The sequence below is a fragment of the Perca fluviatilis genome, chromosome 24 (assembly GCF_010015445.1).
Source record: "Perca fluviatilis chromosome 24, GENO_Pfluv_1.0, whole genome shotgun sequence".
In the NCBI taxonomy this organism is placed as follows: domain Eukaryota; kingdom Metazoa; phylum Chordata; class Actinopteri; order Perciformes; family Percidae; genus Perca; species Perca fluviatilis.
In genome coordinates this window covers 12,007,608-12,028,026 of record NC_053135.1, presented here as the reverse complement: position 1 = coordinate 12,028,026, position 20,419 = coordinate 12,007,608, and the positions used below count along the sequence as shown (strand labels likewise).

Below are 20,419 nucleotides of genomic sequence, written 5' to 3'. Positions count from 1 at the left end.
AACTTCGGTCAGCTATAAGGCAGGATTAGCTGGGAGACTTCTTCTAAACGAGGGCGCACATGTAAGTAGTTCTTTTGTAGATTATGGTGAACTTGTGTGTGTTGTAGCAGTGCTTTGCTATTGAGAATGAGGTAGCATGCTAGCGTTAGCATGTTAACGGTTGCGGTTAGCCAGCTTGTTTCGGCTTGTGACCTAGAAAGCCCTGCAGATTTTGAACAGCTCACCCGGAGACTGAAGGCAGGATACATTCAAAAATCGTATCTCACTCAAAACAGCATGGATGGATTTTTTTCAAAGTTTGTATGCGTGTGGAAGCACCAGAGACACAAAATAACACCCCAAATCCCAGAAAAATAGATTTTTTCATAATATGGGCACTTTAGAACATGATGTTAAAAACCTGTAACAAAGGAAAGGGTTCTCTGCTATTATTCTGACTGGAGTTGGAAGGTCCCCCGCCCCCACTGGGTAACGCCAAAACGGCAAAGATTAACTGATGCCGAGTTCATGACCCAAAGGTCTGACACCAAGAGAAAAATAACGCAGGCAAAAGCTACCCTTTACAAATGCAATCCACTTTAGCTTATGCCCTCTCACATGACAACAACAACAACAAAAGTACAGCTGTTACATAAAACATAACACAACCACTACCAAAAACGTATCTTTTCAGTGTGTGAGCAAAAATGTAATTAATGGGTAAACAGGACTTTTCACAGATATTTGATCCCTCTATTATAGCAACGCAGGAGATTAATTTGCCATGGAAGCTTCAAAAGTTGAGTTCCAATTTTGTGACTTAATTGAAAGGCCCTATTAAATCTGTGGGTGTACAAACAAGTCAAAACACAAGCATTTTTAGGGCAGGAAATGGCAATGTTTTTTTGCAGCGTGCTAATAAAATACATCCCTAATTTACAAAGAAAAATGCCATAATTCATCTACTGAGGGAGTTAATATTGGGGGGGGGGTGGTGTTGGGGGACTGTCCAATTATTTATGAAAATAACTTTAAAATATACATAATTTGGTGGTGTTTTGATGACTGTTTTTCTGCTTAATTTACCTGATAAGAGTGGCAGTGAAACAAGCGACCAAAGTGCAAGTTCTACACCGGTGTATTGGTTATGGAGCATGCCATTAAATATTTAGACTCTCGTGCAATCATTCTGACCTGTGAGGTTGCGCAGGCCCAGTTGCCTCAGGCCGTAGTACCCGTCCCGCCTGTAGTTGAGGAAGATGGCCAGAGAGTAGCGTCCCTCGTACAGCTTGGTGCCACGGACGATCCGCAGGTTCTCCAGTGGCAGGTAGTCGAACTGATTTAGGGCCACCAACACGTAGCCGGTCACTTCTCTGATTGACTGCATGAAAAAAAAACACAGTATATTCAATATGTAGTCTAAGGCTCAGATTCCATGGCTACAGGTTTCAAGGAAATGCTTTCCTGATTGTTCTGAAATGCATATTACTTTCCACACAATTCCCCCCTGAACACAAAAATGATGTCAAACACAAAAGTGACACAACAAAGGAAAAAGCAGCCCAGTCTTTTTATTAACTACAACCACAATCGTGGCCGGGTTGGTTCAGTGGGTAGAGCAGACGCACATATATTTAGAGGTTTATGCCTCGACGCAGAGGTCCAGGGTTCGACTCCGACCTGTGACGATTTCCTGCATGTCTTCCCCCCCCTCTCTCTCCTTTCTCACCTGTCCTGTCCATTAAAAGGTGGAAAAGCCCAAAAAGTATAACCACAATCTTTTCCTAACCATGACCAATTGTTTTAGGTGCTTAACCCTAACCAGATTGTACGTGCGATAGCCACAATCTTTCCCTAACTTTACCCACTGTACTGTAGTTGTCAAGTGCAAATATTGGAGTAATCCGAACATAATTCGGGGTTTTGCAGAATCGTCCGATATGAACGTTCTTGTCTGGTGATACGGTTAGGAAAAAGAAACTGAAACAAAAACTTCAAACTCTTAATAGAAAATTATTACCAAATCTCTTATGTCAGGGTTCTAAACCGTTGTTGGGAATCAACTCAAGGGAATACACTATCCACCACCTCCCCCAACTCTTCATTTTCAATGCCAAACCTTTTTTTTTTTTGTCTGCGAATTCACTAAAGGCGGTGACACGTTCCCTCTCATTTTCTGTGCAAGGAGCATGTTATTTGCATTTTGAAATGTCAAGCTCATGAAATTTTTGGATATAAAGTCCAAAGTGATTGAAATGTCAGCTCAATTGAAGACTGATTACACGTCTCCTCTAATGACAGTCTCTCAGCTGTTCTTAGAGGCTTAAGAGGCCATGCTACTAGCACATATGACCTTTGTGAAGCCAATCATACCTTGAAAGGAAATATTTTCAAATCTAAATAAAGTGCATTTGCATTTGTAGTTGTATTTGATATTATATATCCTGTAGGTGAAATATGTCATATGGGAACTCTTAGTCAGGTGTGACTGGATTCCTCAGAGACCTTTAAACTAAAATAATAAAAATAATTTGGCGTGGGTTCAAGCTGAAATGTCTTGGACGAATGCCTGTGTCAGGCACACATAATATGTGGTAATAAGAGAGCTCCAGTTTGCCGAGTGCCTTGCTGAAGAACATGGCAGACCTCAACTATCTGCCTCATTGCGCATCAATTGACCTTCTCAAAGGCACACACACAAAAAAAAAATCATGCTGATTACCTCGGTGTTATGCAACTGATGAGGCAAATTAATTCAAAATCAGGCTGAAGGATGTGGCCATGGCAGACACTTTAAAATGTTGAGTGTTTTTATTAGAATTCTCCAGAAAAGTGTTCCTCCTTATCCTGGGGTCATCTCTAAAGAAATGTAAGAACTAAACTTGAGGGTTAAAGGTTAACGATACTCAACACCGTTTTATCACATCAACAGGAAAAATAGCCCTAAAGACAAAAAAAAAGCTGAGAAAGACTCTCCTTCCGCTGACAGCCCTATCGATCAAGCACCATCTTCACATACAGCATCGTTGCCAGATAGCTTGATGTGTGTTTTTATTTTATTTATTCATTTTATTTGTTAGGGACAATGTACAATTTTTTACATAAATGTTGCCATTTGATGCATTGTACCAGAGTTGGCCTTAGGCTAATTTACATCTGCAGTCCCTAGGCAGGGCACAATTCATATCCAACAGTAAAAACATGACAACATCAACAAAACAGATCACAAAACCTACATCAATATAATGCACATTGTGACACACACACACACACACACACACACACACACACACACACACACACACACACACACACACACACACACACACACACACACAGTGTGTCTTCTTAAACAACTTATCCCTTGTTGCTACAGCTCCATCTCTGTGGCCATGCAATATTTATCTCAAACAGCAGCCTGAGCTTACACACACACACACACACACACACACACACACACACACACACACACACACACACACTTAACAGCTGTTAAATGCCACACTAACACATTTTACCGACCACCACTGACAAGCCTAATTAGGACTCTACATTTAAAAGTGTGAGTGTGCGTGTGTGTGTTCGTGTGTGTGTGTGTTCAACACTGGCTTGTACAACACAGGCTCCGTTTGCAGCATTTGGCATTTCCTGAGGCTTTTTCTTTTCTCTTTTGGGAATCCTTCCTTTTTTATCTTCAAGTTTTGTTTGTTTTTCGCGCGGGGGCCAGGAGTTGTCACCAAGAGGGTGACAAACGTGCAGAGATTCACATAGGCGGAGCCGGGGAGGCAATTTAAGGGAAGTGAGATGCAACTATACTCTCTCCTGTAGCTTCCAGCGTCTTCTGTACAGGTACCAAGACCAACCCATAGGAGGGTCACTGCTACAGCAACAACAACACGATCCCCCTCCGGCTTCCCACAAGTGAACACAATCATACTGGCTTTTTGTATTTGGTGCTCAAAGCAGCAACACTGTCATGCCTTTAAACCCTTTAAATAATCAAGAAATAATGACCTCTCATTTAAGATCATTTACAGGAAGAGACCGGTTTTCGGAAGCAACAGGCAGCTACAAAGACATACTAATGACCAGAGACAGGCCAGATGATTGGTTAGGAGGGAGGGAGGGGAAGGGAGGGGAGGGGAGGGAGGGAATGAGTAATGCAAGGTTTGATTGGCTGCTGACCCCTGGGGATGCTAGTGGAAACTGACAGTTAGGACACAGTGTGTGGAGCGCCTGCGTTTCAGGATAATAGCAGGTAGCTGAGATCTGCGTCTATACTGAGCGCTCGGCAAACACGCGCACCTGCCGAGTTGGCTTATTGTAGCACTAACATAATAGGAAGGCAACAGGCATTGGAGGGGTTTATTACCAAGATTACAATGTGTCAATCACCTGAGGAGTGAAAGAACGACATGATAAAAGAGCAGTAGAATCCATTTCAGCGTAGGCTTTGATTAGCATACTTATTGGAAAAAGGATTTCTATAGTGAGGTACTCCACTGCCTGTCAGAAATCCCTTGGCGAAATAATTTGTGTGTCAAATGTTTAGTGATTGTTTTTTTTTTCTTCTTCTATTTTTGTTAGGGAGTTAGCAAGTTGTGCAACTTAATGCAACTCTGCGCAACTCCGCGCAACTCCGTGCAACTCCGTCCAACTCGTGACTCAGCCTCTAAAAACAAAGTGCACAGGGGGCTTGTTGATCCGGCCCCAGGGTTGGATGTCGTGCCGTTTCATAACTTTGACCCCGCCGCGCCCCCCGTGTTTACTGCAAAGCTCGCCCTGCTCTACTTAGCTCCGCCGTAACCCCCAAGGTGCCCGCCGGGGGGTGGGGGGGGCGCTATGACTGGGAACAGGGGAGTCTGCTCTGCAACCCGACCCAGCTGTAGGCACGCACTAGGCTGCTGGCAGACTCCACAGTGCATCCACTGTGCCCCCTTCTCCCTGCCAGCCTCCGGGACCCGCTGGCAAAACCAAAGAAAAACTGTTTCCCTGTTGCTTAGCAACCGCAGGAAAGCCTTCCAGCGGGAGCGATGGGAGAGCAAAGGGGAAGAGAGCGGGCAGGAAAAAAAAAAAAGCTGAAAAAAAATACAGACTTAGAAAGGATTTCTTTTTTTGTAATTTACCTAATTAAATTAAAGGATTACTCTGCCCTTTCTCAGTCATTTCCTTTCGCTTTGACACCATTTCATTTCCTTCCGTCGCCATAAATAGGTTCCCCCCTCCCCCCGAAGGTTTTCTAGATCAATATTTATCTGCATACCTCTGCGCTGGAGGAGGGAGGAGGCAGGGAGACAAGGAGGAGGGAGGTCCAGAGGGAAGTAAACACAAGCACCTGCATCTTCCCTCCTGCTGTATCAACTGCGCTCAATTTTCAGACAAACACAGACGCTGAAGGACGCTACTGCCATGCAAAGGTGATGTTCTCACACTTAATAAGGCGGACGGTGATCCTTCCCTTGTATTTTCTGAAAAAAAATATAAACTTAACAAGGTGAGAGGGAGGACCAATTTATCCCAACAAGGTGCACAAACCCTCGATTGCTTGCACACACACCTTGTTACCTTCATCCTCCTCTAAAATGACCCTTAGCTTGTGACGTAAGAGTTGAAAAAAAAAGTGGCTCAAAAAAGAAGAGGAAAAGCATCCACAGCTTTACACAGGCTGGCACAAGTCCCGGCCATTATTTTATCATTTCGAGTGAATCTTTTGATTTCAGCTCGACTCTGATGGATCTGAGTGCTTTCTCAAAAAGGATTCTGTGCAGAAATGTACTCGCTCGCTCACACACACACACACACATTTCAACGCACAAACAAGCCTCAGATATTCCCAATAACCCCCCCCCCACCTACGCAGAAAAGAAAAACACTGCAAGGAGGCACAGACAAGATTTCGTCGACATAGGTCAACTACCCACGATGCATTGCAAGTTGAACGTTTCCTCTAGCGCTTTTCTCCATCAATCGTAGGCAATTAGTGGCCTAGCGTGAAGTGCTCAGTCAAACAGAATCCTTTGCGAGTCCCGGCAGGCTTGTTTCCTTTCTTCTCTTCGCTTTTTACCTCTGGGCGAACTGTGAAATTCACATGTTGGTAAATTGCTCTTTGCGTCTCCAGGATACATTGCGTTGAGGCCAAGGCAGGGGAGTCAAAAGTGCTTCATCTACTACCACACAACATAATCATGATAGAAGGTGGCTGCGCTGTGTCGGAAACCCGAATCTGCCCGATACGAGGCTGCGAGTTGCTGTGCTCAGGCACCTGTTACCCCTCCACATATGGCAACATGTTTTCTATGTCACGCAGTACGGAGACATATTCACTTTGTAGTGACTCGGATTTGGAAGGAGGAACACTGTCTTGAAAATTGTCTTGCAAAGTAAAAAAAAAAAAAAAAAAGGTTTATCAGTTAATGAATTGAGACCTGGCACGCACAGTCGACTGTTTTTTGTCATAATTCAGCAGCAGTTGGTAAAAAAAAAGAAAAAGAGAGAGTAGAAGCATGCGAGGTGAATACTAAAGCCTGATTATAAATGTAAAAACAAAGTGACTCGTGGCTCAGGAACCTCCAATTAGAACTCCAATATGCCTTAAAAGACACTTATGTAAGCTAATTCACCAAACTGCACGTTTTGAGGCTAATAACCTGTAGGTCTACTGTAAGTTTTTCATTCAACTTACTTTGCAGATACTCCGGAAACCTTGCCAACACACAGATAATAGATTTGCATACAAAGTTTCCCAAAGAATCCCCTTTGGGCTTCCTCCCCGATTTAGAGAAGAAGAAGAAGAAGAAAACCCGCTGCATTAGAGAATTTAAAAGGAAGAATTCAGAAAGGTTTGAATTAAAAACATCATTGTCGCACGCCCTCCATCTGGATGTGTATTTTTATTATATGAATTATTATTCCCCCTTTTACTGTATGTCACCAACATAATTGGAAAAGGATCATATTATCTGTTTTTCCCTCTTCATGTGGTCCATTGGTTTAACACATTAAAAGGAGAATGCAAGAAGAATAGGAAGGACAGGGAAAAAAATGTCATCTTTGAAGCAATGAAACTTGACTTTTATTTACCATTACCAGATAGAAAAAAAATGTGCATACATGTATAGAGAGCTGAAGTCACGCCCCTTCCGGTGGACCTCATGGGACCTTAATTCGGGAAAAAATATGAACGGTAGTGAACGGGGAGAGGCTAATTACTTCTTGTTCCCGTTTGAATTGAGCCATGGATTGCAAATATGACGTTTGTCAATTTAAGAGATCATTTTTCAACCGAAGAAAGTCTCAGTTAGCCGTAGGTTTGTCATATGACCACTTAGTTTTGTGTGAGCTACATCTCTCGTCTTGACGAACATCATATTTGTAATCCATGGCTCAATTCAAACGAGATCAAAAACATAATTCTTATCTCTCCATTGACTCTCGTTCATATTTTTTCAAAGATAGGTCCCATTGGCCGGAAGTAGAAGGGCGTGACTTCGGCTCTCTGTGTGTGGAAGCAACGAGCAGCCACGGCTGCACATGCTGTGGTTCCCAACCCCAGGCTCGGGCCCCCTCCAAAGGGTCACAGGAAAGAGATGATGAAAGTGGGATGAATAATAGGGTTGGAAAGAACAAATTATAATTTCTGCAACACACATTTGTACAATTTTTTGGGCTTTGGACTGAATATTTGCTCTCTTTTTTAAATATTATACATTTTCATAATTGTACCTCTATTGGCCTTGAACAGTTGTTTACATTAGGGATGCACCGAATCCAGATTTATGGGGTTCGACCGAATACCAAATCCACTCGTTAAGATTCTTCTGAATCCAAAACCGAATATCCAATCCTACACCCATCCTCAGTCCATTAACACAGTAAACACATTAATGAAGTAAACAATGTCCACAGCAGTGTATTTTTCGTTTAAATTTTATTTTGCCGTACCACAAGTTGCAGCATTTTGGCTGCTGTCTGCAGATTCCTTCATGCACAACTCGTATTCTTTCCAATATTTCATACGCAGATGTTTTAACGGCGCTGATGTTGTGTACTGTTTAGGGTCCTTGCCACCACGAGACAAATCGGCATTGCAAATTGAACATGTAGCTGGACTTGAATGGCCTTCTTCAAGTTCCATTTCCACTTTCTCACAGCCTACTGCACCGAACGCTCCACCTACGTAAACACCTTCCTGTAATCAACGGCGGCGTCATTACGTCGACCAGCGTAGTGCAGCCGTAGGGTACGCTGGAAAAAATTCGGCAGAAGCCGAACCCTGTCAAAAAGCCCAATACTGGGCAGAATCCGAAGCCGAATCTGAGATTCAGTGCATCCCTGGTTTAAATAAACCATCTGAGAAATTTCGAGGAAATATGATGAAAAACTTTTTTGTAAGAGCTCACAATCTAAAAAAACAGTTTAACCTTTGACAGTGCATTGTATTTTATAAACCTATTATATATATTTTTATGTAACATGAAACTAAGTGCAAGTACCTCAAAATGTTCCTTCAGTGCAGTACTTGAGTAAATGTACTTTCCACCAATAAATAAAAGAAGAACCTGGAGAATTAGCTGAACAAATGCAGATTGAGTTGGCCAATATAGGACAGGAAACACTGAAGCTCAAACCGCTCCATCGGTTTCATTTCTTCATCTGTATGTCTCACTATTATCACCTAAACAACTCATTAGGTTGAGATTTGTACTCTGCTGTGATCCAACACGGAGGTCTCTTATCCAAGTGGGTTTATTTCCACCGTGGAGTAAATTCTCTCTTATTTATTTTTCTCTAAAATTTTAATCTACTCTGGTCTCTCCCTCTGACAGTGCTGCTTTCATTTGGCTAAGCCGATTTGGATAGACTCTTAAACAACACCAGTGGGGTGAGACAGCTGGATCTCCCCCCCCCAAAAAAAAAGAAAGAAAAAAAAAAAACACAGCTTTGTTATCACAAAATAATGAGATATTTAAGTCGTGCTCATGAGAAAGCGACGGTTGATACCTTGAGATAACGATGTAATGCCGTTGTTATCTCGCGATAGCAAAACACAGGCGCTACAAACTAGGAAGTTGCTGTGCTGAGATAATGAGATAGCTAGGACATGATCATGTGAAAACGGTTTGATTTCTCCAGATAATGACACAATTAGGCTGTAATCTCCACACAGCAGGCCTACAAATAGTGGGATGCAAAGCGGCGCCGCAGAAGAAAGGAGGTATAGAAAGTAAAAGGATCTAAAAAAACAAACAAACAAACAAAAGAGAAGTTTAGGGTTAGGAGGGGCAGTGTAGTGGAGCATTCTCAGGAAGCGCACAAAGATAAGGGGAAGGGAAGTGGAGCACAGAGGAGATATATTTCAAAGCATAATTAATAGTGCACCTGTTCCTGTCATCTGGATGAGTGAGAGTGTAAATGAGGTGGATGGCATGAGAAGGAGCGATAGGAGGAGGAATGATTCGGTGGAGGAGGAAGAAAAGGAGGAAGGGTGGGGGTGGGGGGTGAGGGATAGATGGAGAGAGGGGAAGGCACAGCAAAGTGGAAAAGGAGAGGAGGAAAGGGGGGCGGGGGGGAGGCATCATGCAGGGGCAAAAAAAGTATAATGACACCATTATCAAATACACGAGATGGGACACATATTATGGTGATTATGGCTCATTTCCATACATATAGAGCACTCTGCCAATGAGTCAAGGAGAGTGCAGCGGCGCATGTCGGCTGCAACGCTGCCGACTCTCAACAGTTTGATCTGACTGGAACGCCGGCGCAATCTGACTCCTCCACACGGCAGCAAAGTCAATCGGCGGGCAGGGAGCTGTTTACCAATTCGCTTCAACGAGCTCTGTAAGAGAAGTATGCACTCGTTCACCTCATGCGACTGTTTGGCTGCTAAGTGCGCTGAGAGCACTCGGACGTGACATTCAAGATTTTTGAGAAATCCTGTTTAAAAGAAAACCAAGGCCTTTGAGACGAGGGCCATTGACTTTGAAATAAATAAAAATCCAGATGCATGCAAATGTCACCGTGAAAAATTAGATTAGTTCAACTTTATTGTCATGTAGCGGAATACAGGTACAGAGCCAATGAAATGCCTCATTCAGTCCAAGCATTTTTTAGGAAACATCTCAAGTTTGTTGATGAATCAACAGGGTGAAGAGTGTGCAGGAGGGGGTGGGGGTGTTGGGGCTTTTGCTCACATCAATTGGAAACCACATCAAATGGGGACAAGCGAGTGTTCTGAACCCACGCGCCACTTTTCATCAGAGCGGTTTGAAATCCGCTCCCTTCAAGGTATTTTAGCTTTTCCACAAGCACATTAGGGAACAGAAAAGTTCAATTTTTTTTGCTCAGTGGAGGAGTGTCTGCTCTCAGCGTCCTGAGTCAAGCTGCACCGTGATTGGGATCAAATACCAGAAAGCCTCATCTAAGTTCATTTCAAAATCAGAAAAAAAGGTTAATCAATAGTGATTATATATTTTTTTTTTGTATTAAATAATACAAGGCTAGAGCTCACTCATTTTCAAGTATTTTTTATTATTCATTTACTTTAGATGGTGAGCAAGTAGAGAGGAAACCAACTTTGATAACTGGTGCAAGAGTTGGGAAATGAACCTTCTAACCGCAATTTCCTTAAGTGATTAAAATTTGAAAACTTAATTTAAAAATATTGATTTATACATGCTATGAAGTCTATGAAAAAAAAAAACGTGCTGTACTTTTTTTCCATGTTGGATCACAATTACTGAAGTTGCCACTGGTTGTATTGAAAGCCAAGTTTTCAGAGTCAGATACACACACACACTGACATGTTTCAGTTTCAATACTGCAAGCTAGTTTTGACAAGGACTTTGGGATGACACAGTGGTGTGTGTGTGTGTGTGTGTGTATAACCAGGGGTGTGCCTCCAGCAGCAGCTGTGCTACTGGCTTTCGGGCACTGATATTTATTGCCTAAGACAGCCCGACAATCTCATATAAGCCTGTTTAATGAGCGGCGTCCGTGAGGCGTCTGTGTTGTCAAGACACATTTACAGTAAAGACCCTGACTCTGAAATTAAATTCACCAAAGGGGAAAGTTTGCTGCACATTAGCAGGCCAAACTAAAAACAGTGACAGTGCGGTACAGTATCTGTTCCTTAAGCCGCAGTGAAAACACTAATACATAACTCATGAGGCGAGGCTGTTGTAGCAACCCAGCAACAGTTGCATGGCGTATCGCATTATGCTGTAGCCTTTGGGGACCCTACATAATGCAGTTATGTGACAAAGCTAGTGCACGTCAGCCACAGGCTGGCTCCTGCTCGCTTGACAGTAGCTATGGAGGGGGAAAAAAAAGTGAGAAGCATGTTATCTTCTATAGCACCTAGGTCCTGTATCTCATATTTAAGTCCCTCATTATTCATGGTCATCCCAGTTTAGGACTGAGATTTTGAGAACTGGCAGGATCCCTAATGGGAGGGGCCAATCTTCTGCATGGGAGGGTTGGGGACTCCAGGGAGAGGAGGAGCTGAGTGGCCTCCGAGGCCCAATGTCAGTTCACTCCTCTGGGGAAGAAAAGGTGCTTAACGGCCCTTCCAAGTGATTGATGATTGGGCCCAGTGCAGAGGTAGGATGCAGCCAATCGAAGACAATGCGAGACTTTGTTGGATAATCAATTCACGGCAATGGGAAGGAAGACGAAAAATAAAATAAAAAATGAATTCCCAGTGTGGAGAGTTGTGAGTGTACAGGCAATGATTGTGTTATAGAATATCACTGAGGACATAAATCATACTTCCTCTCACACAGGGCACCACAATCTCACAAAATGCTACCTACATGCACACATCATACGTTCATACTAAGTATTATATTCCTATACATGCATAACTACTACATCACAAAACTCAACCTTTGTGTTTTCATACTTAAAACACTTTTCTTCCTCACATACAAACTGTAGAAAACTACAAATATATTCAGGCCAGGTATACAGTGCAGCTGTGGGACTGATTACAACCATGTCAGATTTGATATGTCTCGTCTCTTCATAAAGTGTGGGCGTATGTGTGTGTATGTGTGTATTAGGGAGGGTATTTGTCAGCCATTTTGCCTCAGTAGAAAATAATGGCAGTGGCATCATCAGCAGTTATGAAGCTCACCACGTTTCAGCGCTGAAATACTTCATTACTCTGGAATCAAACTGCCCTAATCGGAGATGGATGTCCTAATTGGTGGCAGCGCGACGTGTGTGTATGTCCGTATGCACGCACCTGTGTGTGTGTGTGTGTGTGTGTGTGTGTGTGTGTGTGTGTGTGTGTGTTTGTGGAATTACAGGGGCATCTTTGCGCATCGTTTGTAGAGGGGGTGGGTTGGCAATATAAATCAATTTGACTACATAATGAAATCTGAGAGAGCACACATGACAAATGCCTGTCAAAAAGCTTCATTCATACGTACATAGGATTCCCCCACACTCCGATGTATGTTGACATCATTTGTGTGTGTGTTTACACACCTGTCGGAAGGCGTTAAGGTTTGGTGACATAACACACACAGCCCTATGAATATCCACTCCGTATCCTATTGACTTCTAATGAAGCCAGCGTGACGGACGTATTCAAGGATGTGGTTTTGGTTTCTCAAACTCTCTCATCCCTTCCATCCCCTATTTTGGGGCAAAAATGACATACCCAAATTAAAATGGCTGTAGCTTCTGAACCACACAGACTATATGAATAAACTGCAAACGTTTCTTGCGAAAGTGTCAGAACCACTCTGGGTGATCCAGGAACAGAGCAGCGTGAAAAATGGCTTAAGGAGGAAGTCGGCAGAGATGCTTGAGTCAACGAAGTTGCATGTTGCAAAGACATACAATATAAAAATCTAATCTAGTGATCTGTTCCTTCAAACTATAAGTTTCCTGCCCAAGCTTTCCTTTAAGCAACTCATCCGCCTCCTTTCTTGTCCCTTAATAAACCATTCTATATATGAAATTCAATTTTTCTCGACTTGTTTTGGTTTCTCTCAAAATTAAAGTATTTAAGGTCGGAGAAGCCTGCAGTTTTCTGTTCTGTTCAGCTCTAGGGGTTTTGGTTGCAATCCCAGCTGGATCAGGAGCACCTTTAGAGAACAAAACCCACCCCGCAAAAAAAACTGTAATATTTGTTTCAATATATTTTTTACTTTGTGATGAGATTTTTTCCTGAAACAAAGCAGCGTGCTTTTTTTAGACTGTGGGTTCCTGCCATCGGCGAGCATCCAGCAGCAGAGCAGATAACTCAGGACGGAAACCCGACTCAGGAGGAGGAGAGGTTAGTGTTAGGCCAGCGTCTCCACGGCAGGTGACAGTGCGCAAGCATCCGCTGTGCCACGCATGGATGAAATAATGAAAATAGTAAATAGTAGTTACTACAGTAACAGAAATATGTGCAGAATTAAGACAGTCAAGACGGCCCAGTGTTACCGGGTACACCTTGTTCACTTAAACAGCCTACAAATCATCCACGGGATCAGTGTAAAATAGAATCACATGAGTTTGCCCACCGGACACAGCGTTTGTCCCTGGGGGAGATGGATCCGTGCGTCCCGCCTCCTGTACGCCATGGATGTCTGAGCCTCAGCAACTACAGACTCCCAGACACTATTGCATTTTTCCGTGCCGATCTTTTTGTTGCTCAGTGAGTAAGATATTTGGCATTATATATCTATGGGAAATACAGAGATTGACTGAAAGTATTTTCTAAGTGGATTTTTCATTCATTTCCCATCCTCATGTTTACCAGAGGTTAATAGCCTGCAAATTAAACAGTTAATAGTGTGAAAGATGTGAAACATTATCCACATAAATGATCAAACTTTTATGGAGTACCAGCGGATATAATTATGCTTTTTCATAGACAACGCCATAGACGTATGCCAGTAAGTGAAGTGGAAACTTCTATCATTATTATTATAAGAATTATTATGAATCATAATTCTCTATATCTGTATATATGTATCAGTGTCTGTGTCTAAACCGGCAGCGACAGATGCCGCCCACAAAGAGCCTGGGTCTGTCCAAGGTTTTTGCCTAAAAGGAAGTTTTTTCCTCGCCACTGTTGCACCAAATGCTCGCTCATGGGAAATTGTTAGGTCTTTGTAAATTATAGTGTGGTCTAGACCTCTGTAAAGTGTCTTGAGATAATGCTCGTTATGATTTGATACTATAAATAAATTTGAAATGAATTGGATGGTGTCCAAAAAGGAAGTTTTTCCTCGCCACTGTTGCACCAAATGCTCGCTCATGGGAAATTGTTAGGTCTTTGTAAATTATAGTGTGGTCTAGACCTCTGTAAGTGTCTTGGGATAACGCTCGTTATGATTTGATACTATAAATAAAATTGAAATGAATTGGATGGTGTCCAAAAAGGAAGTTTTTCCTCGCCACTGTTGCACCAAATGCTCGCTCATGGGAAATTTTTAGGTCTTTGTAAATTATAGTGTGGTCTAGACCTCTGTAAAGTGTCTTGAGATAACGCTCGTTATGATTTGATACTATAAATAAAATTGAAATGAATTGGATGGTGTCCAAAAAGGAAGTTTTTCCTCGCCACTGTTGCACCAAATGCTCGCTCATGGGAAATTGTTAGGTCTTTGTAAATTATAGTGTGGTCTAGACCTCTGTAAAGTGTCTTGAGATAACGCTCGTTATGATTTGATACTATAAATAAAATTGAATTGGATGGTGTCAGTAGCTCTGGGTCAATCTGTGTGGTTGTCTGGAGTTACTTTTAGCAGGCAGATAGTTGCGGCTTTTGTCTTGTCTCTTTAACCATTACATTGTTTTGCTGAGCTCCAATTATGCAGTCTACAGCCATGCTACTGCCTCTGTGGGGCTGTGTGCTTAGGCACTGTGGTGCTTTGAGCTAAATTCTAACATTTTGTGCTCAAAAGTAAGTAAAAGTAAAATGCAGTGCTAAAAATTGCACCTTCGAACATCGACAGTATATCAACTTCTCGGTACTGTCCTCGTACTTACAGTGCTGCTCATGAGAATAGGAACCCCTGCTAAAGTTGACCATTAAAAAGAGGAATAAAAAAAAAAAAATCATCTTTTGGAAATAGATCTAATGGCTTAATTAAAAAATAATGAGGAAAAATCCAACCTTTAAGGACACCAATTTTCTTTATGAATGAATATTGCATCGTAAATAAATAAATGTTCTTCCTTAAAATACAGGGGGCATAAGTATAGACACCCCTATGTTAAATTCCCATAGAGGCATGCAGATTTGTATTTGTAAAGGGCAGTTATTTCATGGATCCAAGATACTATGCATCCTGATAAAGTTCCCTTGGCCTTTGGAATTAAAATAGCCCCACATCATCACATAGCCTTCACCATACCTAGAGATTGGCATGCATGCATACTTTCCATAAAAATCATCTCTCACTGCAAATCAAACCAGCTATTAGGCTAACTGAAATAAAACCATGCCAATCTAAATAAACATTTATTTATTTACGATACATTATTCATTCACAAAGAAAATTGGTGTCCATGAAGGTTGGATTTTTCCAAATCTTTTTTAAATTAAGGCATTAAGATCAATTTCCAAAAGATGATTTTTTTAATTCGTCTTTTTAGTCAACTTTAGCAGGGGTTCCTATACTCATGAGCAGCACTGTACTACAAAAGTGAAAACATTTTCGGTATGTATCGCGCACGTAGACACACAGACGCATGCTCACACTCTCACGTACGCGGTGTAATTGTCACTGTGGAACGCAATCTGTTCCTTCCACTCAGCATAGCAGGAGCAGCATTTTCCCAAAGCCAGCTGCGAGAGGCAGATATTAAAAAGGCATTGGGAGAAACAATTTACACACACCCATAAATTAATCAGCCACTAAGATGCGTTTTTAATATCTGAAAAGAGGGCCGAGGGGAAAGGCTGGATGCTCTAAATGGCAGGACCGCTGTCACAGATGTGACGTGCACCGTGTCTCCACTGTACTGGGAGCAACTTGAAATCCCAGTGGCTGCACGACACCAAGCTGAATAAGAACAGATAATGGAGCCAAGAGGACAACAATAGCAGACTTAAGGTAGAATACCACTATAACACGCTAGGTTCATCCCAGATCACCCATTTAGGGGTCTTTAGCACTCAAGCGCCAGCATGTATGAAGGCAAATGTGTCCCACTTGCCAACACCCTGCACACATAACCCACACTTAATGCACACGTATCCTAATGCCATTTAGGAGTGGCATTTAGAGCTTAAGTGTATTCCACAATTCATCAAAGTCTGCTGCAGTCCAGCAGTTGGTGGTTCTACTCATATGTGCTGGTTTATAAAGCATGAAGAAGCTGTAATCATCATTATGATATGTGATTTATTATTGGATTGTTAGGAGGTATGCATTAACCTGTAAGCAGCATTTCATGTTGCAGCTAGTTTGAGGTTATTGATTCCTAAAAGCCTGTTTTTTTTTTTTTTAAGAATATGTTTTAATCTACTTTCTTTAGGCATTTCTAGAAAGGTATGAGAAAGAAAACAGGATAAGAAAGACCTTATTTTGTAGAGCCAGGAAAAAAGAAGTCACGATACATTCAATTCAATTTTTAATAGAAACTAGTATTTAATGGAAGTACTCACACATGTACATAGAAACTAATACCAACAATACCATGCTTTTGTATGGCCTGTGGAGCAATAACAGTGGAGATTTATGTTATGCTGATGATGTTGTTCATAAATGGATATTTGATTAAATTCATTCCAATTCCAGATGAAGAAGGAAAAGAACTTGCTTTCTCTGCAAATGTGATTTTCCTCCTGCTTTCTCTTTGCATCCTGTGCCACTATCATTCCCCCAGGAATAATAAAATGTGTGCCGATGCGAGACTATCAAACATGTTTTGCATGCACACAATGTGCAACTTGGAGTTCACATGCAAACACACCACTTTAATCAACACTGGAACTCTACAGGATTGAGGAAATTCAACTTTTGTTGGGTGCACTGTGAGCAATATGCAATTGCCAAAAAATCTTATAAATCACTGCGAGACACAAAATCTTTAGGAAATGATATGATGCAATAGGCGTACATAATTTATCCTGCAGCTACGCAGCCTCCAAAAAGGCATATGAGCTGTCTGTCTGTCTCACAGTTAGCAGCTTAGAACTGAAGACTATAGAAAGTTCATGGGAAGCTGTTGAGACAAGAAAAACAAACACATTTAGTTGTGTTTTGCGGTGAGAGGTTATTTCTTGGCCTGGCTTCACTTTTCGCTGCAGAAGTATGGTACCCTTAGTACTCTCAATGTTTCCCAACTTTCTGGGAAGTGCCAGAGGAAGGATGTTTGGTGATTCTTCTTGACAGAGACACAGGTTGCATTCCTGCTACTTGCCCTAATATACCCAAAGTTGGGGCCATAACAGGAACAAAGGAAAAGCTACGCACTGAAGCCGCGCTGCCCACTAGCAAATTTTATGTCAACATTTTTGTGGATTTCAGATGGGGTATTTGCCCGGGAAAATAATGAATTCTGGCCAAATATTTCAAGCCAAAGAATTAGGAATGACATCTTTATTATGACACCTAATCGTATTAATATTTCTGTTGTACTCACAGGGCTGTAGAGGTTTATCATATATACAGGTGTCTTTATTACTAAGATACTTATTAATAAGATAAGAGAAATAAGGGGCGGCCTTAGCTCACCCAATAAGAGCGTTCGCCCCATGTTGGCTGAGTCCTGCAGCGCAGGGTTCGAATCTGACTTGCTGCCCTTTGCTGCGTGTCATCCCCCATCTCTCTCCCCCTCTGATATCTATCCACTTTCTAATAAATAATAATCTTTAAGAAAAAAAGAGAGATAAGATCATTTCTTTGGGGAAGCAACAAGCACATCCATATATCCATATCTATGACAAAAAAGAAAAGAGCTTTGAACTTCTACAATTGCATTGTTATAGCACTCAGTGAGGGAAGGCTTTCAGTTGTGTGGGAGTAAATAACCACTTCAAGCAATAACACCGTTTTTCTTTTTAATTGGAACGGTGTGCCGAGTCTCTGTGTTCATTATCCTCAGATATAAAAAAGGAAGAACCAAAGCTATAAGGATATTAATCTCTTCGCTTTACCTCTTTAAAGATGAAGACATGCATGTCGTCATTAAGCCCACACATCAGCGGCAGCCAACGGAATCATTTCAAAACGTTCTAAAATAGCGCTCACTTAGCACTCATAACACTATTCACACCTGGTAATAAGATAGCATGGTGTGAGTGGAGAGAAATGCCACACTGTTTTACACTCACTGAGTTAGAGAGAGCGGGGGAATGACAGGATTGGTTGTACAGGGAGGGGAAGACACCGCGAGAGCTTTTATACGTTCCTCTCGGCCCCATGCATCTGCCACCGTAATTTGTGATAATGACGGCATCCCAGCAGGGCCACTCTGTGCAGAGTGATTCGGAATTGATTTAGTGCATTAATTACGCCCCTGTTACGCCAGTGTCATGGACAATATTTTACAATTTGATAAGCAAAAGGCGCACCGTGGGATCATTTTGATGAATTGCGAGGGTTCGTTCGGGGCCGGCTTTTACGGTCGTACCTTTTAATTTAACGGTAATCACTTTCCCCCTCCGCGCCGTGGAAGCAGCAAGATTTTAATTTCACCTCCGAGACCTCTGCTCTGCACCTTGTCTGCTTTGATCAGGCCCACAAAAAAAGCAGGCATGCAGCCGACCACACACACACCGACACACACAAACACCGACACACACAAACACCGACGCACACATGCAGTCATGAATAGTTGAGCGGGACAATTGGATCCTGAATACACGATGGCAGGTTGTGAGCATGCATGTTTAGTGTTTGGGTGTATGGTTCCATAATATGTGCTGTAAGCATACGCGTGAGTTTGCATTTATTCTGTTACTCTGACCTCTCTGCACCTCACTCTGCACTGACACAACAGCTCTCCAGTGCTGCAGGCGAGACGAGCAGGAGTCCAGTAATGAGCAGGAGCAGTGTCTCAGTCGTACCACCTACCAAACCCCCCTGGGGGCAGAAGGTCCAACAGGGCAGTTTGCTAAAAAGTTGCCCACTCTGTCAACCATGTGCATGCATTTAAATGTGCATACATCCATTTCTATGTACAGTATGACGTATGCCTTTTCCGTATTTTTACTACTAAACACAAGGTAAAACAGCAGCAGCAGAGAAGAAGTTATAATTCAGTGTAAGAAGCGCCACAGATGAAAGACCTGTGTGTCCTTTTGCTGTCATAGCTTGGATGCTAATGCTAGCTCGTGTTTAGCTGTCGTAGTACACAGTGGCGTGGCCTGATGGACAATCAAAACGACAGAAGGGGGACCGATCCGTCCATATTCATCTGTCAGACATCAAGATGTTTTTGGTTGTTAGTTTTTGTCCCTCTGTATGGCTTGAGGGAGGAGTGTGAAAGAAGTGTGTGCGCGCGCGCACGCACGCACGCACGCACGCACACACACACACACACACACACACACACACACACACACACACACACACACACACACACACACACACACACACACACACACACACACACACACACACACACACACACACACACAGTGTGTAGCTCTGCAGAAATGGTAACCCTGAATCAGGGATTTAGGTAAAATGTCATCTTTCAAAAGTTTTTACAAGAAGAATTTCTGAAGTTTGAAATAAATATCCAGATTAGATTTTGTTTTCTTTTAAATAATAAATATGCCAGCAAGTAACATAAATCTATCTAAAAAGGTCATTTTTGAGTGCTATTTTTGTAAAAAAAAAAAAAAAAAAAAATGCATCAGCCAACAGGATGAGATCATGTCACATTTCCAACAAGCCGTCTGTAAGAATAAGTGTAGATTTCCTTTGCTTCTCTATTTCTACAAATCCCTAAAGTCAGGAAAACAGAGGCGCCGGTTCAAGTCCCCGTACGGACCAAGTATGGAGCCTCCTGGGCGCTGACGAGGCTCCCTTGGCGCCAAACCCCCAACTGCTTCGGGGCGTCCTGCCCAGTAGCAGCCCCATTGCTCTGATGCATGTCTGTAGGTCCGGTAGGTTTGTACATTTCGGGCCTGGGTGTGTGTGTGTGTGTGTGTGTGTGTGAGAGAGAGTTGTTTTAAAATTGAATTACCCCTCGAGGGACTAATAAAAGGTATGCTTTTTTTTTTCTTTCTTCTATTATACATGTTTTTAGTCGTACCACTTCCCTCTGGTCAAACTACTCAACTGCATAAAACACCTTGGTGAGGAAGCAAATGGAAAATAAATATAATAAAGTAAAATGCTATAGTTTTCTTCTCTTGGACTTGTACGCCTCTATTACCCCACAATTACCGGGATATAAGATACATCAGGGTAGTGCCACTGCGATCTGGCAGGGTGCTGGCTGGAGCGAGCAGGGTGCTAATTTTCCCAGCGTT

At 42.3% G+C, this 20,419-nt stretch overlaps 1 protein-coding gene across 10 annotated transcripts in view; it reads right to left on the bottom strand.

Annotated features, from left to right (window-relative positions):
* The window catches only part of LOC120554149 (receptor tyrosine-protein kinase erbB-4-like), a 300,052-nt gene that overhangs the window by 124,414 nt on the left and 155,219 nt on the right, over window positions 1-20,419 (bottom strand). For all 10 annotated transcript variants that reach the window (XR_005638323.1, XR_005638324.1, XM_039792826.1 and 7 more), the window contains exon 3: window positions 1,174-1,360. Coding sequence is in view for 8 of the 10 variants with exons in the window: in XM_039792826.1 (XP_039648760.1) it covers window positions 1,174-1,360 (187 nt within the window). In the remaining 2 variants the exon portion in view is untranslated. The remainder of the gene's footprint in view (window positions 1-1,173; window positions 1,361-20,419) is intronic.